Raw genomic sequence first — 27510 nt, 5'->3', positions numbered from 1 at the left:
AACTAAGGATGCTCTAACGCAGGGGTGTCGAACTCAATTGTTACTAGGGCCGGATATGACATAAATGTCACTTGGTTGGGCAGGGCCATGCCTCGCCAGCCCAGATTTAGAGTGTGTGTGGGGCGGCTTCCTCGCGAGCCGGAGAAGAGCTCTCAAGGGGCCGGATCTGGCCACAGGCCTTATGTTTGATACCCGTGCTCTAACACCTGCTGGTTCGGCTCACGATCTGTTCGCTGGCCATCAACAGAGAGCTGGTTTTTAATGATGAGTTCGACTGTTCATCGATCCATTTGCTACTCTTCGGCACGTTGCTTCATGGTATTCCTTCCTAACTGTGGTTCAGCACCAATTGGCTTTTGTGCTCGCACGTTCTCACACAGCCCGATTGAGCTCTGCTGCCTCCTTCCGCCCCTGTCCTTGTTGTGTAAATTGTCTACTCTGAGCAGGCAGTTGTTTAAATAGACAGATAAATCAGTCACAGATCATATAAATCACTCATAAATCAATGCTGTCCATAAAATCCTACCCTCAGTGTTCACCTAAGTAGTCTCTAGTGACACGAATGGCTGCCAATCGGTTTGAATCAGCCACGTCTTTGAGCGTGCGCAGTTTTGAAAAAAGAACTGGCACAAATGTGTTCGGCGGGCATTTGCAGCTGTTCGGCATGAACCGAACAGTTTGGGTGATCAGCTCGCTCCCGACCAATGCCTTCAAACACAGTAAGTTCAACCATCAGGCACCGTGGTAGGGTTGCCAACCTCCAGGTGGTGGAAAACCGCAAAGCAGCACTGTGACCAAATAATGTCCAGAATACAATCCTATACTATGAAAAGGCTTTATCGTTCAACAACAATAGTGACATCAGACATACAAAAATATATACACGAATTAGACCAAACAGAATAATAGAAATTCACGTTCAGTCCTATGTTGAAATCCAAGAAATGTATCTAACCAACTAAGAATAAATTTATTCTTATTGTCGAAGGCTTTCACGGTCAGAGTTCATCAGTTCTTGTAGGTTATCCGGGCTGTGTGACCGTGGTCTTGGTATTGTCTTTCCTGACGTTTCGCCAGCAGCTGTGGCAGGCATCTTCAGAGGAGTAACACTGAAGGACAGTGTCTCAGTGTCAAGGTGTGTTGGAAGAGTAATATATATAGTCAGAAGGGGGTTGGATTTGAGCTGAGTCATTGTCCTGCAAAAGTATCAAAGGTAATGTGCTAATCATTGTCCTGTAAGTATCATGGTAATGTGCTGATTAGGGAGTGGTATGTTTAAGAGTTTAAGAATGAATAAGGCTTGGCTTCCTGTCCTGAAAAACTCCAGACTAACCAAGACTACAGTCCACAATAGCCATGCAGATTAGTTTTGGATTCCACATGTTAACAGATCACTTCAGGATACAATGGTTCCACATTAACATACCACACCCTAATCAGCACATTACCATGATACTTACAGGACAGTGATTAGCACATTACCTTTGATACTTTTGCAGAACAATGACTCATCTCAAACCCAACCCTCTTCTGACTATATATATTACTCTTCCAACACACCTTGTCACTGAGAGACACTGTCCTTCAGTGTTAATCCTCTGAAGATGCCTACCACAGCTGCTGGTGAAACGTCAGGAAAAAAAATACCAAGACCACGTTCACACAGCCTGGATAACCTACAAAAACTGAAATTTATTCTTAGTTGGTTACATACACTTCTTAGATTTCAACATAGGTCTGAATGTGAATTTCTGTTATTCTGTTTGGTCTAATTTGTGTATATATTTTTGTATGTCTGATGTCACTATTGTTGTTGAATGATAAAGCCTTTTCATAGTATAGGATTGTATTCCAGGCATTATTTGGTCATAGTGCTACTCCAGGTGGTGGCTGGAGATCTGCTATTACAACTGATCTCCAGGCAACAGATCTGTTTCCCCTGGAGAAAATGGCCACTTTGGTCGTTGGAGTGGGTGGCATTGAAGTCCCTCCCCTCTCCAAACCCTGCCTTCCTCAGGCTCTGCCCCCAGAATCTCCAGGTATTTCCTAACCCGGAGCTGGCAACCCTACACCGTGGTGAAATTCACAGCAACCCTAATTAAAACTGCAACTATAAGCAATGGGGGTTCTAGGTGAAACAGCTGGCGGAGTCAATATCCGGGTTTGATGTTCCATTTCCCCAGTGGATAGGCCACACATGCGTCTCTTGGCCACCCGCTCAGGTTTTCCCAACATGGCAGCTGTATTTCACAAACATGTTTGCTCTGTTCCTTTCTCGTACACTTCTACAGTGGCCTCAGTCCTTTCTTCCTCTTTTGCAGTCTGTGAAAGACCTCAGAATAGCTTTGCATATATACTCAAGGGCTCTGATTCTGCTTGGGACGGGGGGCTTGGTTTTAAGGGAGGAGGGAACACCAATTCCAAATGTGAAGTTGATGTAAGGATGCAGTATTTGTATAATGTTGGAATTCAATAAATAAATAAAAAAATACACCTGCTGACTCACAAAAGCTTCTACCCTGAAAATTTTTGTTGGTCTTTAAGGTGCTAAAAAAAAAAGGTAAAGGTCCCCTGTGCTAGTACCAGGTCATTCCTGACCCATGGGGTGACATCACATCACGACGTTTCCTAAGCAGACTTTGTTTATAGGGTGGTTTGCCAGTGCCTTCCCCAGTCATCTTCCCTTTACCCCCAGCAAGCTGGGAACTCATTTTACTGACCTCGGAAGGATGGAAGGCGGAGTCAACCTTGAGTCGGCTACCTGAAACCAACTTCTGTCGGGATCGAACTCAGGTCGTGAGCAGAGCTTGGACTGCAGTACTGCAGCTTACCACTCTGCGCCATGGGGCTCCTCCTTTAAGGTGCTACGGGACTTTTAATTCTGTTCTGCTGATGGAGGCAGTAGTTTGCTGTGGTGTATATATTCATACCTGTTTTGGCAGCATGTAAATGTTCATTCGGTTGTGGGTTATTTTATTTTTTTAAAGAACGGGTAGGGGAGAATACACCACTTTTTGCCCTGATAGTTGGCCCTTTTTCCTCTCTTTGGGTTTATATTGTAGTATCTTTAAGAAAAGATTCTTAAGTGTAACGATGTGTCACTGGCAACCAAGATCAAGTTAATTCATGCCATCGTATTTCCTATTACTATGTATGGGTGTGAAAGCTGGACAGTGAGGAAAGCTGATAGGAAGAAAGTAGATTCCTTTGAAATGTGGTGTTGGAGGAGAGTGTTACGGATACCCTGGACCGCCAAGAAAACAAATCCGTGGGTTCTTGATCAAATCAAGCCTGAATTGACCCTAGAAGCTAAAATGACTAAACTGAGGCTGTCGTACTTTGGTCACACTATAGAAGACAAGAGTCACTGGGAAAGACAATCATGCCAGGAAAAGTGGAAGGCAGCAGGAAAAGAGGAAGACCCAACAAGAGATGGGTGGACTCTATAAATCCCGCCCATAAAAACTCCAGGTATTTCCCAACCCGGAGCTGGCAACCCTAAGTTCCCATGAGAAATACAAATGACATTCTCCTGCGTATGCAAGGAAGTCTTGTTTCAACAGCTTGTCCAGATGTCGCACCCCTTCTGCATTTCCAAAGCGTTTCCCTTTCTAGTCTGCCTTCCTGACAATTACCTCCGTTCTCTTTACTCTCTGTCCTTTGACCAGATCTGTGTTCTGGGCAACGGAAAGAATTTTATGTAGGATCTGACCTCTTGCTTTCGAGAGCTCAGCTCTCGCAGTTGGTTTGGCTGTTGTGAAAGTACACTCGAAAAACTGATTCCTGGGGGTTCTGAAAAACAGTTGTTGAAAAGGCGTTGCTTCTTCAGCCCTCTGCGTAGCTACAAGGTCAGTGGGGTGTAGTGGTTAAGAGTGGTGGTTTGGAGCAGTGGGTTCTAGTCTGGAGAACCGGGTGTGTTTCCCCACTCCTCCACATGAGCAGCGGACGCTAATCTAGTGAACCGGGTTGGCTTCCCCACTCGTACACATGAAGCCAGCTGGGTGACCTTGGGCTAGTCACAGTTCTCTCCAAACTCTCTCAGCCCCACCTACCTCATAGGGTGTCTGTAGTGGGGAGGGGAAGGGAAGGCGATTGTAAGCCGGTTTGATTCTTCCTTAAGTGGTAGAGAAAGTCGGCATATAAAAACCAAGCTTAGGTAGTTCATGGGAGGGAGGGCATCTTGGCCATCTTCCGGGCATGGAAGTAGGGGTCACTGTGGGTGTGTGAGGGAAGTAGTTGTGAATTTCCTGCATTGTGCAGGGGGTTGGACTAGATGACCCTGGTGGTCCCTTCCAACTCTATGATTCTATGATTCTTCTCTCCCAAAATTGGATGTACACTTACCCATAGAGTCCTCTGCTACTAATCCGCCTGCACGTATTACTATCCCAGTGCTAGATTCCAGAAAATTAAGAATATAGCACATGCACAGAGCGTGTTGATGCAAAATAAACCAATGTTATGCTATCTTTTCAGAAGTTTCAGGATTTATTTTGAACACAGAAAATCTCGCTGTTAAACACGGATTTCTCTTGGCTGAATTAGGTTGATTGTTCAGAGTACAACCTTACACCTTACACGGGCCGGGCTCCTGTTTACCCCTCTGCCTTGCTGAGGATTGGGTGCTGCTGGGATTTTGAAGTCATCAGGGCACCCAGCGCTTTCTGTCTCTGTCTCGGTGGTTTCTGAGCTTCCTGTCAAAAAGCCCTCGCAACGCGGAAGTTCCCTGCGGGTGAGATTGTGGGGTGGAGGAAGAGAAGCCCCTGAAGAATCAGACGGGGCTGAGATGAGCCGGAGGGCCAAGCCAGGGGTCCGGGGGCAGCCGGACAACGTGCCCTCCTCCTTACTCAAAGACCACGAGAACCAGCAAGTGTTCGAACTCTTGGGCAGGAAATGCACGGTAATTGTGCCACTATCACGGGAAATAAGGCCTCAGTGGGACCTGGAGGTTCCCCTGGGTGCTGGGGAAATGGGGCAGCGGGGGGGAGGAACTTGTGACCGGGGTACTGGCTAGTTGTGGGCTAAGAAGACGGGGTCTGTCTGTCCAGGGCCCTCCAAAAACAGGAACTGGCCCTTTAAGATGTCACATTTATGAGACTGGTAAGCTGTCATTCCTGTAATTCAAAAGCTCACAGTCTGCAGTGGGGAAAGACTTGATACCTGGATAGCTCCAGTTGTGTGCAATGGGGAAAGACTGGACACCTGGACAGCTCCAGTTGTGTGCAATGGGGAAAGACTTGATACCTGGATAGCTCCAGTTGTGTGTAAGGTTGCTTTGATGTGATTGGATCGCTTGACTTCAAAGATCTTTTTGGAGGGTAATGTAACTAGGAACAGCAAGCTAGTGGAAGCTAATAGAACCCTGTATTCATTTGCTATCTCCTTTCCCTGCTTGCAACTGACGAGAAGAAATTGCAAAGACAAAAAAGATTCATGCATCTCAGAACAACACTTGTCTCATTCCATTTCCCACCCCCAGTCTGTAAATGGACTTAAGTTTCCTGTTACTGCAGATTTTTTATAATAGTTTCTGTGCTGGCCTGATCCGGTCGGCTTATTGAGTTATGAAAGTGAATTTAACCAACCAATATAATAATCATTTGAAGGAGAAAAAAAGAAAAGAAAAAAAGATGTCGTTCTCAGATTTGGGAAAGCTCAGTGAATAGAGTTTGTCTTGGAAAGGAGAGACCAGGCGCCTTTAGGCAAGTCATTATCTCTCCGCCTGATCTCCCTCTCAGCTAGGGTTGCCAACCTCCAGGTGGTGGCCGGAGATCTCCCAGTATTACAACTGATCTCCAGGCAACAGAGATCAGTTCACCTGGGGAAAATGGCCCCTTTGGAAGGTGGACTCCATGGCATTGTTACCCCATTGTAGACCCTCCCCTTCCCAAACCCCACCCTCCTCAGGATCCACCCTCTAAATGTCCAGGTTATTTTCCAGCCTGGGACTGGCAACCTGACTCTCCGCATTGCGATGGTTACTATTAAGACTGGGGTAGTAATTCAGCTAGGGCAGGATGGCAGAGCACGATAAGAACTTTATCTTGTCAGATCTCAGAAGCTAAGCAGAATTGGTACTTGGATGGGAGACCACCAAGGAAGGCTCTGCAGAGGAAGGCAATGGCAAACCACCTCTGCCTCTCCCTTGCCTTGAAAGCCCTTTGCTGGGGTCACCAGAAATTGGAAACTAAGCAGGGTTGGTACTTGGATGGGAGACCACCAAGGAAGACTGTGCCGGGGAAGGCAATGGCAAACCGCATCTCACTTGCCTTGAAAGCCCCGTTGCTGGAGTCACCACGAGTCGGCTGCAACTTGACAGCACTTCACACTTTATATACACAACACCCAGGGGAAAGTCTCGGCCTCTGTGCTCTGTTTGTTGGCCCTCCAGGTTGACCACTGTGAGATAACTAGGCTTGCCAGGTCCCTCTTCGCCACTGGTGGGAGGTTTTGGGGGCGGAGCCTGAGGAGGGCAGGGTTTAGGAGGGGAGGCACTTCAATGCCATAGAGTCCAATGGCCAAAGTGGCCATTTTCTCCCCGTGAACTGATCTCTATCAGCTGGAGATCAGTTGTAATAGCAGGAGATCTCCAGCTAGTACCTGGAGGTTGTCAACCCTAGAGATGCTGGATTAGATAGATTCGTTCGTTCGTTTATTTATTTTGATTTTTACCCTGCCCTCAATCCCCGGCCAAGGCTGGGCTAAGGGTGGCTAACAACATAATATTTACTACATAAAATGCAGTAAAATACACTAAAATCACGATAAAAAGATAAAACAATTTAACAATTTAACTTGGAAGGCTTTAAGAAGAGAGTGGACATGTTGATGGAGGAGAGGGGTATTTATGGCTATTAGTCAAAATGGATACCAGTCATGATGCCCACCTGTTCTCTCCAGGATCAGAGGAGCATGCCTATTATATTAGGTGCATAGGACCACTGGCAGGATGGTGCTGCTGCAGTCGTCTTATTTGTGGGCTTCCTAAAGGCACCTGGTTGGCTCCTGTATGAACAGACTGCTGGACTTGATGGGCCTTGGTCTGATCCAGCAGGGCTTTTCTTATGTTCTTATGTAACCACCCCATAAAATCATCATATTGAAATAATAAACAGATGTTGCTAATTTGTTGAGGCATAGGGACCACTGTTGGGCCCGGAAAAAAACGGTCAGGACTCCCACATTTTAGTTGAGACTGTTTACAGCAACCGGGGACGCGGGGGTGGGAGGAGAAGAGATTACTCATGCACTTATAATATGTTAATACTAGGGTTTCCAGTTCCAGGTTGAGAAATACCAGGAGATTTTGGGGCGGAGCCTGAGGAGGGCGGGGTTTGGAGAGGGGAGGGACTTCTAGAGTCCAATTGCCAAAGTGGCCCTTTTCTCCAGGGGAGCTGATTCCTATCGCCTGGAGATCAGTTGTAAGAGCGGGCGATCTCCAGCCACCACCTGGAGGTTGGCAACCCTAGTGAATACTGGTTTAGAAACGACCCTGACCGGGTTGGTTTCAAAAAACCGAGCTGGTGGCAGCTCTGGAAGAGGGACGCGTTTGACCGAGGCATCTTTAAAATCCTCCCTCTTTGTGACGGAAGTGGCTGAGGGTTTCATTTGCAGGAAACGGGGAGCGGGGAAACAACCACTTCCCCAAAAGGGTGCAGGCAGGGATGACATGCCGCAAGCGCTGGGGTGGAGTTTCAAGTCATAGCCGCCCCTGGCAAGGCTGAAAAAAATAAGCTGCCTCATACAGGGTCAGAGAACACAAAGACAATTTCCTTCGTTGCCAACAGATATAGGGCCTAGAGATGCCAGATATATTTTTAATGATGCCGTAGAGGGCATGGCTACGCTACTAATTTGAACTGAGTCTACATCCGTTTAAATCACTGGTTCCCAACCTGGGGTCCGTGGACCCCCAGGGGTCCGCAAGAACTAAATTAAGGTCCGCGAAACAAAGTTATAAACCCATAATGAATTAATATTTTCAATTAAAAGTTCTCTGTTATAAAAATATATATTCAAATAGTATTCTAAGTTTAATGTTTAACTAACAGTTATGATTCAAGTTTATTTTCAAATTCTCTTAATTTTTATTTTGAACCTTGGGGTCCCTGCACCGAGCAAAAAAGTCCTAGTGGCCCCTGGTCAAAAAAAGGTTGGGAACCACTGGTTTAAATTATGGTGGCTTCCTTCCAAAATTGTCAGGAACTAGGGTTGCCAAACTCCACCCCTCTGTGGAGGGATGGCCGCCTCCAGGTGGGACCTGGGGATCCCCTGGAATTACAGCTCATCTCCATGCGACAGAGATCAGTTCCCCTGGAGCAAATGGATGCGTTGGAGGGTGGACACCGTGGCATTGTACCCCACTGAGGTCCCTGGAGAAAATAGATGCGTTGGAGGGTAGACTCCATGGCATTGTACCCCACTGAGGTCCCGGTCCTCCCCGGGGCTCCACCCCCAAGTCTCCAGGAGTTTCCCAGCCTGGACCTGGCAATCCTAATCCCCGTCCCCCACCGTTGGCTGGGGGAGGCATCTGGCAACCCTACTCTGTGGCTCACATGGTGGCAGGGGATGGGGGCTCCTGCTCCTCCTCCACTTGCCCACCTATCCCTTCACCTCCCACTCCCCTGTTTGCCAGCCAGCAATACTGCCACCTCTGCATGCCGCGTCTCTTGTGGTAAAGAGGGTGGCTCACACAGTAGTGGTGGTGGCAGTTCCTCCTCCTCAGGCCGGGCTAACAGAGGTCCTTTAAAAATGTTTTTGGAATTTTCTGCAAACCCGGGTTTTTTTTTACCCTATTTGTAGAACTGTTTCGGTCTCCACGTGGCCCCGGTCTGTGGATTTAAGTATCTGCAGATGGGGCCACATTGATAATTACGTGTATTGGCAATGTTCTTCATTTTCTGGAGACTGGTAAATGATCGAGGAGACTAACTTGAGTGTGAGTTTTAGGGAGGAACAGTTTGAGTCCTGTCTAGCCAGCTGCCTGAAGAAAAAAATGATCTGTCCCTTGAATAAGGGCTTACTGGGATGCTATTTCCTTGGTGATGCTATTTACCTCCATACCATGAAAATTTCCTGCCCATTTCCATACAGTAGGCCTCTATTCAAGGGACAGGACATTTTTTTTATCCCAGTTGTTGGCAACCTTGGTTATGTGTTTTGGGGGATGAAGGGTGGCTAAGACAGGCTACAATGGCACCGAAGCAGGGGTGGAGGATTAGCTGGAGGGAAGGAATGTAGATGATCTGGTGAGACTTATTAAATACAGTCATTGACCAGAATAACAATAAAAAAGCAATCACAATAGTCCGCAATTGTACAATAGTATAGTTAGCGAGCTGCTTCACATTGCAACAACGATCTCCGTATTGTGGTAGCAATGTTGCAAGACTTTGCCACTGTATGTGAGATGTTGGGATTCTTGTCTTCAAGCAGAAAATTCACCATTAAAATACTATCCTGACTGGAGTGGCTAATGTATCCAGGGAACCTGGACAGCAGAGGCGAGATTAGGTGATTTCTGAGATCCTTATAAAATTAACAGTTCAGTAAAATGTGAACAATTGACTCGATTGCGTTTGCACTGCTGGGGCATAATCATGCCTCCATAGGCCAGCGTTGGAATCTTTTTTATTTTAATAAATTTTTATTGTTTTTTCTAAGGCGCACACAGTTCATACACATCACACACTCCTTAAACTCCATATCTACGACAAGATCCTCCTCAAGCAACAGACAGAGCAGGACTTATACATTCTATATCAGTTAATGCATTTCTTCTCAGTCTAGACTCACATTATATTCTTTACTAAAGCAAATACTTAAACATTTACTCTCTAGTTTACATTTAATCTAGATTGTTTATCTTCATTTGTAATTATGTTGACTTAAAACATTCCTAGATAGACTAGAAATTCCATATCAAGTCTACTGTCTGCTAATATATCTATACATAGCAACCTATACTAGGAGCCCCGTGGCGCAGAGTGGTAAGCTACAGTACTGCCGTCCAAGCTCTGCTCACGACCTGAGTTCGATCCCGACGGGAGTCGGTTTCAGGTCACCGGCTCAAGGTCGACTCAGCCTTCCATCCTTCCGAGGTCGGTCAAATGAGTACCCAGCTTGCTGGGGGTAAAGGGAAGACGACTGGGGAAGGCACTGGCAAACCACCCCGTAAACAAAGTCTGCCCAGTAAACGTCGGGATGTGACGTCACCCCATGGGTCAGGAATGACCCAGTGCTTGCACAGGGGACCTTAACCTTTAGTAACCTATATAGTCCTCAAACTATCTAATGGTAATTAAAATCTGAATGTCTGTGTGTGTGTGTGTGTGTGTGTGTGTGTGTGTGTGTGTGTATATATATATATATATATATATATATATATATATATATATATATATATATATATATATATGTTGTTATTGTTAGTACATTAAAATAACATGTTTCTGTCTTAAGTATATATTTTTTGATACATAATCAAAATATATCTCCCAATTCTTCTGAAAGTCTTCCATCGGTCTTCTGTTTACAATATTAGTCCATTTGGCCATCGCTGCATATTCTGCTAATTTTTCTAGCCATTCCTCTCCAGCATTGGAATCTTGATTATCTGGTGGTTTTCAGAGGTAGCACATGCCTACCACTCTTGGGTCAAAAATTTCTGTTGGCTCTTCCTGCCTTTGTGTCCTGAGCTCAGGGTGATCCGTAACTAACGCCTTGTTCTTTCCGCACAGACCATGGTCACAACCGTGGCCCAGCTGTTGTTGGCTTTGCCCCAGAACACCCGACTCTGGTCCAAGCAAGGCTGTGGAGTCCTGTGCTTCGTGAAGGATAACCCCAGGCGTTCATACTTCATCCGCTTCTACGATCTGAAGGTACCAGACACCATCAAGGCCTGATAGGGTTGCCAACCTTCGGGTGGTAGCTGGAGATCTCCTGCTATTACAATTGATTCCCCAGGCACAGAGATCAGTTCACCTGGAGAAAATGGCCACTTTGGAAGGTGGACTCTATGGCATCATACACCATTGAAGTCCCTCCCCTCCCCAAACCCGCCCTCCTCAGGCTCCACCCTCAAAATCTCCAGGTATTTCCCAACCTGGAGCTGGCAACCCTATGGCCTGATCCTGCATCTCATCTCCAGCAGAGGTTTAGGCACGGTTAGCTAGGGTTGTCAACCTCCAGGTACTAAAAACACAAAACCAGCACTGATAGCTAACTGGTGATATACTGATTACACTTTTAGAACAGGCAATGCCAAACAATATAAGGCAAAATATGTACAATTTCTAGAAGAGTCCCAAATAAATATTCAATATAATTTCCAGAGTTCTGAACTGTGGCAGAAAATGAAACATAGGATATATATTCAAATGCTCCGGGTGGGCAGCATCTACCCAAGCTGGAGGTTCTGGACAAAACGCCCGGTCTCGCACGGCTGGAGATATGGGTTAGACCATGGTATCTTTGTGATCAGACCTGTGATCCCCGAGATGGGAACCCAATGCAAATCCCATTTCGCTGATGCTTTGTCTATCGGGAATTCGTGATCGCAATACATGAACGTCTATGACATTGCACAGTGAAACTTCATGATACATTCAAGCGGAAGGCTAGTAGCCATTGGCTACTATAATGTATCATGAAGTTTCACAAAGCATCAGAGAAATGGGATTTGCACCGGGTTCCCATCTTGGGGATCACAGTTCTGATCACGAGGATACCGTGGTCTAACCCAAGTCTCCAGTCATGGTCTAACCCGAATCTCCCACGGGCATCACGTTGGGGACCCCTGCTCTGTACTATGCCATATATTCTGTGGTGAAATCCCTCCATAATCATTGCCCCCAACTCTCAACTGGCAACCCTACAGTAGGCTACACACATAATTTAGGTATGCAGAACAGACGTGAAGACCAAACATGCTTACTGGTGTAACATTTAGTGTGGCCATGAGAATCAGGACCAAATTGGAGAGTTGCTGTTTTATGTATAAATATCTGATTCTTAAAGCTTGTATCAGGCCTTAAATATCCGACATATCCGACAAAGCATACTATGATCTAACAGAAGTCTTTGTGTCCTACTGCCTGTTGCAGGAGAGGAAGATGATCTGGGAACAGGAACTGTTCAACCAACTCGTCTACACTGCCACTACCTCTTACTTCCACACCTTCCCAGGAGATGTGAGTACAGGCACACCTCATTCTATTGCGCATTACTTTATTGCACTTCACAGATATTGATCAAGTCTATCGGTGCCATTTTTTTCCAACAGCATGTGCTCACTTGGTGTCACTGTGTCACGTTTTGGTAATTCTCGCAATATTTCAAACGTTTTCATTATTATTGCAGTACTTTTTAAAAATGCTATTTTAATGCTATTGCACACTTCATAAACTACAGTATAGTGTAAATATAACTTTTATATGCACTGGGAAACTAAAAAATTTGTATGACTCGCTTTATTATGATATTCACTTTTTTGCGGTGATCTGGAACCGAACCCGCAATATTTCTGAGGTATGCTTGTACTGGCATTGCCACCCAAAAAACAGGGGTGGGTTCAGTTAGGTCATTTATACCTGAGTACTTTCACTCATGTTCGCCCCCGGTCTGTCTCGGTTGTTCCTTGGATTTATGCATGAGTTTTCCATCCAAGGGGCGGGGATTCAAATGCTTCCTGCTTCCTGAGAGCTCTTTCTGGGCAGAAAAAAGACTTTTTAAAACTGAAGCTTGGATTTCTCCACCCCCTTTCAGATTGCTCTGTTTTGTGTTTTTTGTTCTTAAAATGCTGGGGGTGGGATTTTCCCTCACAGTAAGCTCTACAAAGTAAGTCAATTACAAAGCAGCATTTAAAGGGGCGGGGACTTGATTTGAGCTTGGAGACTGCTGGTGCAGAGATTCCCAACAGGAGAGTGTGAGTCCAGTGAGCAACAAACCTCAGGTAAAACTCCCATGCATAAATGACCTTACTATTACTGGGTTCAGTTACTACTATCAACTACGGTTACTGGTGTGTTGAGCTGGAGATGTAGGGTGTTGCGGGAAACAGCAGAGGTTCTCTAGCTGCAATGTTGTGCTCTGGTTGCTTGCAGGAGTGCCAGGTGGGGCTCAGCTTTGCCGACGAGGACGAGGCATTTGACTTTCAGCAAACAGTGGAAGAGAAGATCCAGAAGAGGATCCAGAGGATAGGTAGGCTGGCATTCAGGCAAGGAAGAAGTGAGATGCACCTGCATAGTGTAGTGGTTAGGAGCGGCGGACTCTAATCTGGAGAACCGGGTTTAATTCTCCAGTTGGCAACCCTAAGCTGGAACCCAGAAATACCACCAACACTGTCGGATCTCAAGGGCTGCCAGGTTTCATGCTATAGTGGGACACCTACTACCGGCAGCCCCTGACCTCCAACATTGCTCAGGGGAAAAATGCTGGGAAAACAGCCATAACTCCAACAGTACAATGTCACTTTTGGTGCAAACCAGAAAATGATGTCATTGCATTAGGTATTCAGAGGAATCCTATAGGGTTTCCCCAACCTGATGACATTGCTTCTGACATTTAAGTTTTCCAAAGGCCATTCATGCAGGGTCTATTTTGATGCTCGCTCAAAGTTGTTTTTTTAAATGCGACCTTTAAAATGCTCATTCATGGTCCCGACACAAAAGGAGAAATTCCACCACCCCTCCCACTCGCCTGCTCCTTTGTTCCTTCCATTAGCAACCTCCGTTTGCATAGCTAACGCACGGCTGTGAATTTTGCATGCTTCCTTGAGGGGATTCTTCGAGGCGGGGGCAGAGCAAACACAAAAGGTCACGTTAAAGGGGCTCTTAAGAAATGCGAAGCAGGTATGCGCCGGCTTTGCAGTCGCTTCCTGAATGACGGTTCAGCGTGCAAAACTAAGAAAAAGCTGTGGGGCAATTCAGCCTGGAACGCGCTGCTAATTGCCAAGCATAAATGGCCAAAGTGAGGGTAATAGCAGAGTAGGAATGGAAAACTGCAGTGGGACAGCTGTGGGTGGGAGGAAAGAATTAAATAGTCCACCCAAACTTGACTGTGAATTTGCAGCCCTGTGGTTATGATCCATAAAACAAAACAAAACAAAATTGGGGAAAGGAGCACAGGAACGATCACTTCTACATGGCTATTTGTCCCGGCTTGGATGCTATTGGTAAGCATGTTTCCCCCCAACAAGTCTCCAGTACTCCCTCTCATAAGAACATAAGAAAGGCCCTGCTGGATCAGACCAAGGCCCATCAAGTCCAGCAGTCTGTTCCCACAGTGGCCAACCAGGTGCCTCCAGGAAGCCACAAGCAAGACGGCTGCATCAGCACCGTCCTGCCCGTGTTCCACCGCACCCAAAATAATAGGCATGCTCCTCTGATACTAGAGAGAATAGGTATGCAGCATGACTAGTATCCATTCTAACTAACAGCCATGAATACCCCTCTCCTCCATGAATATGTCCACTACCCTCTTAAAGCCCTCCAAGCTGGCAACCATCACCTCATCCAAAGGGAACCAGCCCCAGTAAGTATTATCTCTGAGACAGGACTTCTCACCACTCGGAGAAGTTGGGCGTGTCTACCAAGGGCTTGAACCCTATTCCCCCATTCATAAATCTCTCCCTTTGTCACAGAAAAAAGAGAACTACCTCTTCCGCCACCTCCGGTCAATGAAGGTAGGCATCCTTCCTCTTGCTTCGTACTTAAGTTTGCTAACTCTGGCTTGGGAAATTCCTGGAGGATTTGGGGGAGGGGAAGAGCTCAGCAGGGATGTCATTCTAGGACAGCGTTTCTCAACCTTCTTACCCTTGCGAAACCCTTGAAATAATATTCATGCCTCAGGGAACCCCTACTTATGATTATATATGATTTACATATGGTTAGCCTATTCATAACTATTTCTCATGGAACCCCTAGCAATTGCTCACAGAACCCTGGTTGAGAAACGCTGCTCTAGGATTTCTGTATCTCCCAGACTCTATGATATACCATAGAGTCTGCCCTCTGAAGATGCCATTTCCTCCAGGGGAGATGACATTTGTAGTCTGGAGATCAATTGTAATTCTGGGAGAACTCCAGTTTCCCCCCCACCAGAGGTTGGCAACTCTATACTCCTTTGGGTATCATCTAGGGAAAGGATCTTTGATAACTGGGATGAGAAACGTTTAGCAATGCACCGTGATACTTGTGGAGTTACTCTAGTTGCCAGGATAAAGAAGCATTGCTGTAGAGGGAAAAAAAGAGGAATCCTAAGAAGCCTTGTTTGGGGCCAAACTATAGGAAACGTTCGGCCATACGTTGGGTCAGGTTCTCCCGACCCAACAAGCATTCCCCACAGCCAGACAGCAAGTAATGTAATGCCTGAATTGGACTAGGGCTGTGGCGTGACGGGAGGCGTCTGCTTCTGCTTTCCCCCAAGCCATTTTCCCACCCTGAAAGGTCTCTGTGGGAGGTATTAGTTGCCCCATTATGGGACTGCAAATGCAGCCTGTGCAAATTTATTTGTATGTGTTTAATTTCCATTTATTTTTGGATTTATATCCCGCTCTATCCCTGCCAAAGCCGGGCTCAGAGCGGCTCGCACCATAAAATCGCATTACAACGTGATTTATAATGTACTAAAATACAGAATAATTCAGTCATTGAAGCTCATTATTTGGAGCACGTGAGGAAAAATGCCCAGTGAAAGAAGCTGGCGGCAACTCTGGTTCTGGAAAATTAAAAGTCTGTAGCTGGAGAATTGTCCTGAGGCATTTGAAGGAGAACTAATCCCTGGTCTCTTTGCCTCTGGTAGAAAGAAGAGTAACCCTTCCTCGGAGTCCACCTTCTGGAAGTGACTTGAACGGTAAGCTGCCTGTTGGCCTGGGTGATGCACCGCCGTGTGATACGACTAAGCTAACAAATGGTGATTGCAGTGTGAATTCCCGCCATTGGCAGTCTCTGTCAGCATTTGTTGAAATGCCCGCACATCTTTGTGCTTAATACGAGGGAGGATATTTTTTATAACTCTTTATTTTAAGTTTTGTTTATAACAACAGCAGCAAAAATAAAAAAACACAACAGCAGTAGGTTAAACATCCTTGTACAGTCGAGATATGTTGCAAAACTGGGTTCCAACATATGTTCCAATCATACCATTTGTTGTATTCACTTAGTAGAACTTAACAGATGATCATATGATAGTTTCATGGGCATCGCTTACTTCTTGATGCCCCCCTTCAAGGGAGGATATTTTTAAGAAAAGAAAATGAGACTGCATTTGTAGTATGCTAGGGTTGACAGCCTCCGGGTTGGACCTGTAGATCTCTCGGAATTATAACCGATCTCCAGACAAAAGAGATCAGTTTTGAGGCGGGGACTGAGGAGGGCAGGGTTTGGGGAGGGCAGGGACTTCAATGCTATAGAGTCCAATTACCAAAGCAGCCATTTTCTCCAGGGGAACTGATCTCTATCAGCTGGAAATCAGTTGTAATAGCAAGAGATCTCCAGCTAGTACCTGGAGGTTCTGCAAAGAACCAGCACTGGTGGTCCACTGTCCAATATGCAGGTATCCAATATACCAACTATATAAATTTCAATACCTGGAGGTTGGTAACCCTAGCTGTATGGGAAGCTCAACACCCCATTCAGTTCAGTTCAACACCTCATTTTATGTTCACAACAGGGCCTGGGAGGCAGCCCGTCTCCCCACCATCGGCTCTGCCCCTGGCAACTGTTGACATCCAGAATCCGGATATCACCTTTTCCCGGTACCGTGGACTCCCTGTTCCTACAGCAGTGGATAAAAAGAAAGGGAAAAAGAAGATTTCCAAGGCTGACATTGGAGCTCCCAGTGGGTTCAAGTGAGTGCATCCAGTAGAGCAGGGGTGGGGAACCTTTTTTCCGCCAAGGGCCATTTGGATATTTATAACCTCATTCGCGGGCCATACAAAATTATCAACTTAAAAATTAGCCAACCAAGCCCCAAGCAAGCAGCTGCCCCAGATGACTCCCCCCCCGCGCGCGGGCAGGCAGGCATCCAACCGGTGGCGCACTCGCCCACCTGGTGGCACAGGATGGGCGAGTGCGGATCGCCAGTCAGATCCTTCCGAGCTAGAGATCTGTCAGGACCCACGAAGGGCCAGACCAAATGGTTTCGCGGGCCTTAAATGGCCCCCGGGCCTGACGTTCCCCGTCCCTGCAGTAGAGGGATCTACAGAGAGGTCAGGAAATGGCACGGAGTAAGACGTCTCTAGGCAGCGCTGTTCAACTCCATCTCCATGATGCATAGGGTTGCCAGCTCCGGGCTGTGAAATACCTGAAGATTTTGGGGGGAGGAGCTTGAGGAGGGTGGGGTTTGGGGACGGGAGGGACTTCAATGCCATAGAGTCCAATTGCCAAAGCGGCCATTTTCTCCAGGGGAACTGATCTCTGTTGGCTGGGGATCAGTTGTAAATAGCAGGCGACCTCCAGCTAGTACCTGGAGGCTGGCAACCCTAATGATGGGAAAACAGGTGGCTGTCAGTTGGGGGTCTCTGCTCAATGGATCTCTTTTGTGATTCCTTTCCAGGCACATCCAGCACATCGGTTGGGATCCAAACAGTGGATTTGACGTATGTACCCACAGGGGTTAATCGGTGGACTTGCCAGACAGAGAGAGAAGGAGAGCATGGGGGGAAATTATTCTTGGGTCTCCAAGATGAGGAGTCCAAACAAATTAACTTCCCAAGCCGCTGATGACTGGAAGTGAGCTAAGACTTTCAGTGGATCAGTACCCTTAATGGCTTGGGTTTCAATTTGCCCGCTTATCGTGGGAGACCTCCAGGTAATTGGGGCCCTCGCCTGCTGATCCTCACGTGATTGGTGGGTAGAAACTGGGGCCAAATGGGGTGTGTGCAATTGTCCTGGGGAGAAAAATTAAAAGGAAAAATAAGGCCTCGTCTACCAACAGGAAGTTCTGACCATGGAGTTCCTGGTGATTCCTAGAGCTACCTGGACGTGACAAAGGTAGCCCTAGGAATCACCAGGAACTCTATGGTCAGAACTTCCTGTAGGTAGACGAGGTCTTCGTTTCATTTTTAATTTTTCTCCTGGGATGCTGCCCCTCCATGACTCTCCTGCAAGTTGCCAGGCATTGTGTGGCAAGATTATGTCAGGCATCAAGCAATGAGCAGCAACCTATGTTCACATGTATCAACTCAATAGGGTTGCCAGGTCCCTCTTCGCAACCGGTGGGAGGTTTTGAGGGGCAGAGCCTGAGGAGGGCGGGGTTTGGGGAGGGGAGGGCCTTCAATGCCGTAGAGCCCAATGGCCAAAGCGGCCATTTTCTCCAGGTGAGCTGATCTCAGAACCTGGCATTGCGCAACCACGGCAACAAAGCCTTGCCGCATGGACGCACACCACACATCTGCGTCTGCCGATATTTCCGTTTCAGGTGAACAACTTAGACCCCGACTTGAAGACGCTCTTCTCCCAGGCGGGGATCAGCGAGGCCCAGCTGACCGATGCGGAGACCTCCAAGATCATCTACGATTTCATCGAAGGCCAAGGAGGACTGGAGGCGGTGAAGGAGGAGCTAAGAAGGCAGGGTGAGTGCCGGGTAGGGTTGCCAGGTCCCTCTTTGCCACCAGCTTGTTGGGGCGGAGCCTGAAGAGGGCGGGGTTTGGGGAGGGGCTTCAATGCCATAGAGCCCAATGGCCAAAGCGGCCATTTTCTCCAGGTGAGCTGATCTCTATCGGCTGGAGATCAGTTGCAATAGCAGGAGGTCTCCAGCTAGTACCTGGAGGTTAGTAATAAACAAGGATACCTATGCTGAAATAGTAAAGGCTATAGAGAACACACAGCACGAGGCTCTGTTATGGAAAACAATATCATAAAAAATGATAGCTTCTTTTTAATACATAATCACAACTAGTGTGTTGGCGTTACATTCATGCCAATGAATTCATTACATTCAAAACCAAACCGTTCTTCTTCAGTTAGATACTCTCCAATGATGCGTTCCTGTTTGTTTGTTTTCAGGTCCGACGCACCCCCCACCCCCACCCCCAAACCGATCTGGCCCCCTCCCCCCACCACCTGGACATTCCCGGGCGGGCCCTCTCCCACCTGTCCCAGGCCCGCTACCAGGCGCTCCGCCCATATCGAACAGGGGGACGGTCCCGCCACCCCCACAACCCTCTCGGGGAGCCCCCCACTCCCAGTGGGGGCCTCCCCCATCCGCCCATCGCTCGGCCCAACCTCCGCCGCCCCCTTCTGGGTTGGTCCCGCCCCCACCGCCTCCCCCACCGCCTCCCCCACCTCCCTCCCAGAGCTCTGGACCCTGTCCTCCACCCCCTCCCCTCCCTGGAGCGCTTGGTTCCACGGGGCCGCCGCCATTGCCTCCTGCTGCCTCCTCAGGCCGTGGGGCACTGCTGGATCAAATACGCCAAGGAATTCAACTCAATAAGGTGAGGGGTACGGGGGAGACTCAGTGGATGGGTGGTGGCAGCGTGGGAGCCAGCGTGGTGTGGTGGTTAAGAGCCGTGGTTTGGAGCAGTGGAGTCTGACCTGGAGAGGGGCGCCTCTATCCGACAAACCCAAATGACCCCATTTACCACTTCTCTATTCATTTCAGACGCCCGATGTGTTGGACTCTCCACCATCACCCGAACAAAGCTCTGAAGGCCTGGTGGGAGCTCTCATGCATGTGATGCAGAAGAGATGCAAGGTTATCCACTCCTCAGGTGAGTCGTGATGCTTTCATAGAAAGCATCATAGAAAACAAAGGTCCGGGAGTACAGAAGGGTGTAACGTACAAGTGGGGGTAAAATATGCAACACACCTCCTTGAGCCCAACAATTGAATTGAAAAGCGACTTTGACACAACTCAGAGGGCAAAAATTCCATGATGGCACCCTAGCAACTCCACTGAGAATATTCCTCTTCGGAAACACATAATAATAATTAAGGGTCCTCAAGTCCCATCCGACTTATGGCAACCCTTCCTAGTTAAATTGTGGAACTCCCTGCCCCAGTATGTGGTGATGGCAGCCAGCTTGGAAGGCTTTAAGAGGGCAGTAGACACTATTCACGGCTACTAATCATGATGCATATCTACTCTCTCCAGGATCAGAGGAGCATGCCTATTATATTAGGTGCTGTGGAACACAGGCAGGATAATGCTGCTGCAATCGTCTTCTTTGTTGGCTTCCTAGAGGCACCCGGTTGGCCACTGTGTGAATGGACTGCTGGACTTGATGGGCCTTGATCTGATCCAGCAGGGCTTTCCTTATGTTTTTATGGAGGATGGGGCTATCCATGGCTACTAGTCAAAATGAACATTAGTCATGGTGCATACCTATTCTCTCCAGTATTAGAGGAACATGCCTATTATATTAGGTGCTGTGGAACACAAGCAGGACAATGCTGCTGCAGCCGTCTTGCTTGTGGGCTTCCTAGAGGTACCTGGTTGGCCACTGGGTGAACGGACTGCTGGACTTGATGGGCCTTGGTCTGACCCAGCAGGGCTTTTCTTATGTTCTTATGTTTTCAAGACAAGACATGTTCAGAGATGCTTTGCCATTGCTTGCCTCTGGGTAGCGACCCTGGACTTCCTTGGTGGTCTCCCATCCAAGTACTAACCAGTCCCAACCCTGCTTAGCTTCCATGAGATTGAGGTAGTATGGGCTATTCAAGCTACTATTCAGAAACACACTGTTTCGTTTTAAAAGCTGTATTTACCAATAAAGTACACAGCAGTGAATCACTGACCTTTTTCTCATACCAAGAACCAATTCTAGTTTAATCTAGGGCAGGGGTGTTGAAGTCAATTGTTACGAGGGCCGAGTATGGCATAAATGTCACTTGGTTGGGCTGGGCCATGCCTTGCCAGCCTGGATCGAGAGTGGGGGTGTGGGGCGGCTGGCTTGGCTTAGTTGGCTTGCTGGCCGGATAAGAGCTTTCAAGGGGCCTTATGTTTGCCAACCCTGATCTGGGGAATTGTATTTGAGTCACTTTTCAGCTGTGTGGGAATTTTTACCTCTGAACATTTGGGGGAATCGCATTTGAGTCAAAGGATTAAATCGTTCCCCCCCTCTACGCTTCTTCCCTGATCAAATTAGCAGGGGCATGCACGTGGTTGCATGGATTAAAGAAAAACCACCACCACCAGGTTACTTACTCCCAGACTAATGTCTGTAGACTCCTTTGAAATGTGGTGTTGGAGGAGAGTGTTACGGATACCGTGGACTGCCAAAAAAACGAATCAGTGGGTTATAGATCAAATCAAGCCTGAACTGACTCTAGAAGCTAAAATGACTAAACTGAGGCTATCGTATTTTGGTCACATTATGAGAAGACAAGAGTCACTGGAAAAGACAGTCATGCTAGGAAAAGTTGAGGGCAGCAGGAAAAGAGGAAGATCCAACAAGACATGGATTGACTCAATAAAGGAAGCCACAGCCCTCAATTTGCAAGACCTGAGCAAGGCTGTCAAAGATAGGACATTTTGGAGGACATTGATTCATAGGGTCGCCATGAGTAAGAAGCGATTTGAGGCACTTAACACACACACACACACATTGTCTGTATCAGCACTAAGGGCCCAGGGCAGGTTGAAATCATTCGTCAGTAATGACTTTGGGGGATCTGGACGTACACCAGATGTGCGTTCCAGAGCGCCTTCTGGCTTAGCTTCCTCCTACACGTTTTGACCAGTTCTTCTGTATCCACAGACGACGATGAAGATAATGGCGTCGAAGATGATGACGATGAGTGGGATGACTGAGGGTGCCCAGCGCCGGAAGTGCCTTTTCTGCCAACTGGCTGTTATCTGAATTGCTGTGGGCGTTTCGTTGTGTTGCCGTTTCGTCGCTGGCATCCAACAACCCGTTCCCCTACCCCATCCGGCAACCTGTGCAGATTTATCTGAGACCCAGTAGATGGCAGGAACTGGTTTTCTTTAGCCCAGGTACTGGAGGGTCATTATTTTCCATTCTTCTCTCCAGCATTACCCAAGCCGAAGCATAATTCTTATTTTCTTAGGCGCACCTGGATACCTTCGGCAGTTTCAGAATGTGAGGCTGTAATTCTACCCTTTTCACGCCTTTGTTCATGATAATACCATATATAATCTTCTGCTTCTAACTTTCTAAAGGTCATATTATCTTTCACTCAACCCCTTCATCACTTTTTCTTTCTCTTAGCCATATAATTGTGAAGTTTTTTTTTTTTAAGCGGTTCCCTTTTTGAGGCCAATGTATAGGTAAGAAGATGTAAAGCAAAGCCCTGTCATATAAAACAACCTTTGCTTTGTTAACTCATGCAGAAATCCTAGCTGTCTGAATTCTTTGCACCTTAAAACAAAACAAAAAAAAAAATAAGGATGTTTTCTCTTATTTTTACCATGGGAAAAAACTCTCCAAGTTTTAAGACTGGAAACCTGGTTAAACACTTTGTGGTGTGATCTGAGAGGAAAGAAGCCAGTAAATCTGTTGCTTTCAGTTTGTGCTGTCATCAAGAAAAATGTGCTGTAAATTAAAGTATTTTTAATGTACCTATTGGCCAAAACATTAAAGCCAAACCAATAATTTAGAAGCCTGGATATTATGATGCAGTTACTGGGGGAAAATATATATATCTCTCTCAGCTAAAAATTCCCTATGCGTTTCGCCAACAGGCTTCTTCAGGGGACTCCGTTAAGTCTTTCAGTTAAAGAGAGTTCCACCTGCTTCCTATTAGAGAATCTGCACTAAACGATTTTAAAGGCTTTGCCTGTGCAAAACTGCCTAGCAGCAAAGTTCTCCAGGATTTATCCATTAAAGGGGATTTACAACCTTTAACTCTGATAATACAAAAGAGCAAAGGGGGTAGAGTTCGGTTCTCTGAACTATTAACCAGCAAACCAGACAGAATGCCTGTAGGAACTTTTATTGAGATAAGAAAATATTCGTTATTGAGCAAGAGGGGGCGGGGGGGGGATACAGGCACGAAAACGTTAACCCTACAGTTACTGTGAAGATAAATGGTAAAATTATCGAAGTTCCTAGCATGGCTGAATCATATTATAACAAGTAACGGGTCTTTTATGCACGGTCTGTTTCTGCTGGATCTGCTGCACTCTAACTGCACAGTATTTGCAGTTGAATTCTCTAAACACTCAAAGCACAGCTTTTTGCCCCGAAGAAATTCCAAGAGGATCTTGTGATCAATTATACATCCCCAGCAAAAATACGCAGCTTCCGAACCACGCATGGGTCCCTTTCCCCTAAAAACGCTGCTTTGTAATTGGCTGTATTTAAAAAAAAATATGTCACCAGCCCCGCAGTGGGATTCTTTCATTTGATCTGAACCGAGTGCCCATTTTACAGCCAAAGTAGAGAAGCGTCCGGACAACCCCACCACCCGGACCTATTTGTTTCTGCGTAACTCAATGCAGGGGTTATAAGAACATAAAGACACATGAAGCTACCTTCTACTGAATCAGACCCTTGGTCCATTAAAGTCAGTATGTTCTTCTCAAACCAGCAGCAGCTCTCCAGGGTCCCATCACCTACTTGCCTAGACCCTTTAACTGGAGATGCCGGGGATTGAACCTGGGACCTTTTGCATGCCAAGCAGATGCTCTACCACTGAGCCACAGCCCCTCCCCTCCCCACTCACAAGGTCTTTTGTGACATTCATCGTTCTGTCAGTAGTCTTGCACTCACAAACCAAACCAACCCCCCCAAAGAGCTTTCATGCCTATAAGAGGACGTGTATAAGGGGAGGGCAGCCAATCAGCCGGGCTCTGTTCTTTCCTTCTGAGAACTGAAACTGACCCACACTTGCTGTGAAGCTGACCAAATAAGCAGCCTCATGGTATTACGGCATTATTCTCTAGCTAGTGCACTCGATAATGGTTTAAGAACAGACCAAGGACCATCAAGTCCAGCAGACTGTTCACACAGTGGCCAACCAGGTGCCTCTAGGGAGCTCACAAACAAGACGACTGCAGCAGTATTACCCTGCCTGTGTTCTACAGCACCTAATATAATAGGCATACTCCTCTGATCCTGGAGAGAATAGGTACGCATCATAACTAGCATCCATTTTTACTAGTAGCCATGAATAGCCCTCTCCTCCATGAACATGTCCACTCCCCTCTTAAAGCCTTCCAAGTTGGCAGCCATCACCACATCCTGGGGCAGGGAGTTCCACAATTTAACTATGCGTTGTGTGAAAAAAATACTTCCTTTTATCTGTTTTGAATCTGTCACCCTCCAGCTTCAACAGATGACCCAGTGTTCTAGTATTATGGGAGAGGGAGAAAAACTTCTCCCTGTCCACTCTCTTCATACCATGCATAATTTTATAGACCTCTATCATGTCTCCCCTTAGCCGCCTTCTTTCCAAGCTAAACAGCCCTAAGCGTCCTAACCGCTCCCCATAGGACAGTTGCTCTAGTCCTCTAATAATTTTGGTTGCTCTTTTCTGCAACTTCTCAAGCTCTGTAATATCCTTTTTTATGTGTGGTGACCAGAACTGTACACAGTGTTTCAAGTGTGGTCTCACCATAGATTTGTACAAGGGCAGTATGATAGCAGCAGTTTTATTCTCTATTCCTTGTCTAATTATGGGCAGCATGGAATTTGCCTTTTTCACAGCAGCTGCACACTGGGTTGACATCTTCATTGAGTTATCCACTACCACCCCAAGATCCCTTTCTTGATCTGTCGCTGCCAGCACAGATCCCATCAGTGTCAGCGAGGGCACCCAGTCGGGAACGGATAGCAAGCTCTGTGTTCTCCCCCCCGCCTCCCGTCTCGTGGGAAAGTTCTCTTCAGAAGTTGGGTTTTTTTGCCCCAATATGCATCACTTTATGCTTGCTCACATTGAATCTCATTTGCCATTTTAATGCCCATTCTTCCAGTTTGTAGAGATCCTTTTGGAGCTCTTCACAGTCCAATTCTGCTTTAACCACCCTAAATAATTTGCTGCCATCTGCAAACTTGGCCACCTCACTTCAAGGATGAGGGGGGCAGACACTGGGAGGAAGCCTCCACAGGCTGTCCGTGTCTTTGGGGAAAGGAGGTTTTGTTGAAGATTCCCACATTACAGAGTACACTGATTGAGTCGGGGGTCACCACCACCCCGTGTAAAAACCAACTCTTCTTCTTGCTTTGGATTTGCAGCTCTCTAGATGCACATTTCCCCCACCCGAATTCTCAAAACTGTACGGGGACTTAGTTTTGAGAATTTTGATGGGGGAAATGTGCATCTAGAGAGCGGCAAATCCTAGGCAAAACCTCCCATGCATAAATGGACAACGAGGGAATAGATATCCCTGCCTGTGCTCGCTGTCTGAGATGTTACAATCATGTTAGAATAAAAGAGAATATACAGTTTTGGAAAGGTGTCATCCCTTTGCTGTTCACTTTGCAAATATCTATACTGTCAGAGGTCGTTTATGCATGGGAGATTTTGCCTTGGATTTGCCACTCTCTAGACACACTTTTTACCCATCCAAATTCCCAAAACTTTGCATGGGGGTTTATTTTTGCACTTTCACACATGCTGAATAATGCACTTTTGATCCACTTTCAATGCACTTTGACGATCAATTGCAAGTGGATTTTGCCATTTCACGCATGGGAGGTTTTGCCTTGTATTTGCTGCTCTCTAGATGCACATACAAAAGTAATGACTACAGGAGAATTACACAACTTTAAGGCTGACAATGAGGAAATTGAAATTGTTGAAGACTTTCTATTCCTTGGCTCCACCATCAACCAAAAGGGAGACTCCAGCCAAGAAATCAGAAGGAAATTGAGACTAGGAAGGGCAGCCATGAAGGAGCTAGAAAAGATTTTGAAGTGTAAGGATGTGTCACTGGCCACTAAGACTAGATTAATTCATGTCATCGTATTCCCTATCACTATGTATGGGTGTGAAAGCTGGACAGTGAAGAAAGCTGATAGGAAGAAAATAGATTCCCTTGAAATATGGTGTTGGAAGAGAATGCTACGGATTCCGTGGACTGCCAAACAAACAAATCAGTGGGTTATAGATCAAATCAAGCCTGAACTGACTCTAGAAGCTAAAATGACTAAACTGAGGCTATCGTATTTTGGTCACAGCATGAGACGACAAGAGTCACTGGAAAAGACAGTCATGCTAGGAAAAGTTGAGGGCAGCAGGAAAAGAGGAAGACCCAACAAGAGATGGATTGACTCAATAAAGGAAGCCACAGCCCTCAGTTTGCAAGATCTGAGCAAGGCTGTCAAAGAGAGGACATTTTGGAGGACTTCCATCCATAGGGTCACCATGAGTCGGAAGCGACTTGACGGCACTTAACACACACACAGAGATGCACATTTCCCCCATCCAAATTCTTAAACCTCAAAAATAAGCCCCCATGTAGCGTTTTAGAGAATTCGAATGGGGGAGATATGCATGTATAGAGTGGCAAATCCAAGGCAAAACTGTCCGTGCATAAATGATCACAGCAAAATGCAGCTTCGAAGTGGATTGAAAGTGAATTATTCAGCATGAGCGAAAGGGCCCAACTGAGTGTTGAGAATTCAGATGGGGAAAATGTGCCTCTGGGCAGTGGCAAATTCAAGGCAAAAACCTCCTGTGCATAAATGGCCAGAGAAGCCACCAAGTCCTGCACGATTGATATATGCAGTTAAATGGAAGACAGTAGAGATACCAGACAAAAAAGACTGGATAAAAAAGATGCTGGAATTGACCGAGATGGCGAAGCTTACAGCTTTGATAAATCAGAATGATAATGTTCAATTTTGGGGGGAATGGGAGGCTTGGAGAACTTACTGTGAAAATCATTTTTTAACGGGACCATTTAAAGGACACTCTTTGATTTAATCCCTTATTTATACTTTGTATTAACTTTCATATTAGGTACTGAATTAATAATGTTGGACAAGGTAAGAACAGGCTAATTAAAATAATATTGGGATTAGCCCCGTTAGCAAAAGTTTATGCAATTCATTTTTAGATGGAAGAGGGAGAGCGGGAAGTCATTTTATTGTTAAATTAGAGATATCACTTGTTTGTTTGTTTTTTATTATTACTATTATATTGTTTTTGTTGATATATTAAATGAAGAAAATAAAAGATTATATATAAAAAAAAAGAGAAGCCACCAAGTCGAGAGCAAGGCGGGGCCGTGGCTCTCTCCTGCGACACTGACAGCTCCGCTTTCAAGTCCACTGCGTCCAATGGGACTTCCTGTCCCTCCAGCGCAGCGCGCCCAAAGGTTGCAACAGCGGGCAAACCGGACTTGGCGCGCCGAGGCTCCGCGCCGCCCATGCAAATGAGGTCAAGGGAGGCGGGCCCTCGAGGTCGCGGCGGGCGGGGCTCCGAGGCGCTCCCGAACTCCCCATTGGGCGCGGCGCGCGTCCCTCCAAAGGCGAGGCGCAATGGGCCAGCGCTATAGGGCGGCTCGGCCCCGGCCCCCTTTTCTCTTTCTCTCTCTCGCTCTCTAGATGAAAAAGTTTCTGGCGGCCTCGGTGACGGGAGGGGGGGGAATTGAAATAAATAA

General features: G+C 46.7%; 1 protein-coding gene across 1 annotated transcript; it reads left to right on the top strand.

Moving 5' to 3' along the window:
- Positions 1–4786: 4786 nt before the first annotated feature.
- WAS (WASP actin nucleation promoting factor) lies at positions 4787–21753 on the top strand. Its single transcript, XM_056852385.1, has 12 exons — positions 4787–4900; positions 10740–10880; positions 12105–12191; positions 13104–13200; positions 14642–14683; positions 15802–15852; positions 16672–16849; positions 17557–17599; positions 18421–18574; positions 19008–19435; positions 19603–19711; positions 21701–21753. The coding sequence occupies exons 1-12, from the start codon at positions 4787–4789 to the stop codon at positions 21751–21753; spliced, it is 1497 nt and encodes a 498-aa protein (XP_056708363.1).
- Positions 21754–27510: the final 5757 nt, after the last annotated feature.

Source organism: Euleptes europaea, chromosome 1 (assembly GCF_029931775.1).
Source record: "Euleptes europaea isolate rEulEur1 chromosome 1, rEulEur1.hap1, whole genome shotgun sequence".
NCBI classification, from domain to species: domain Eukaryota; kingdom Metazoa; phylum Chordata; class Lepidosauria; order Squamata; family Sphaerodactylidae; genus Euleptes; species Euleptes europaea.
Note: the sequence above shows the minus strand (reverse complement) of the source record. Positions and strands in the feature narration are given on the sequence as shown.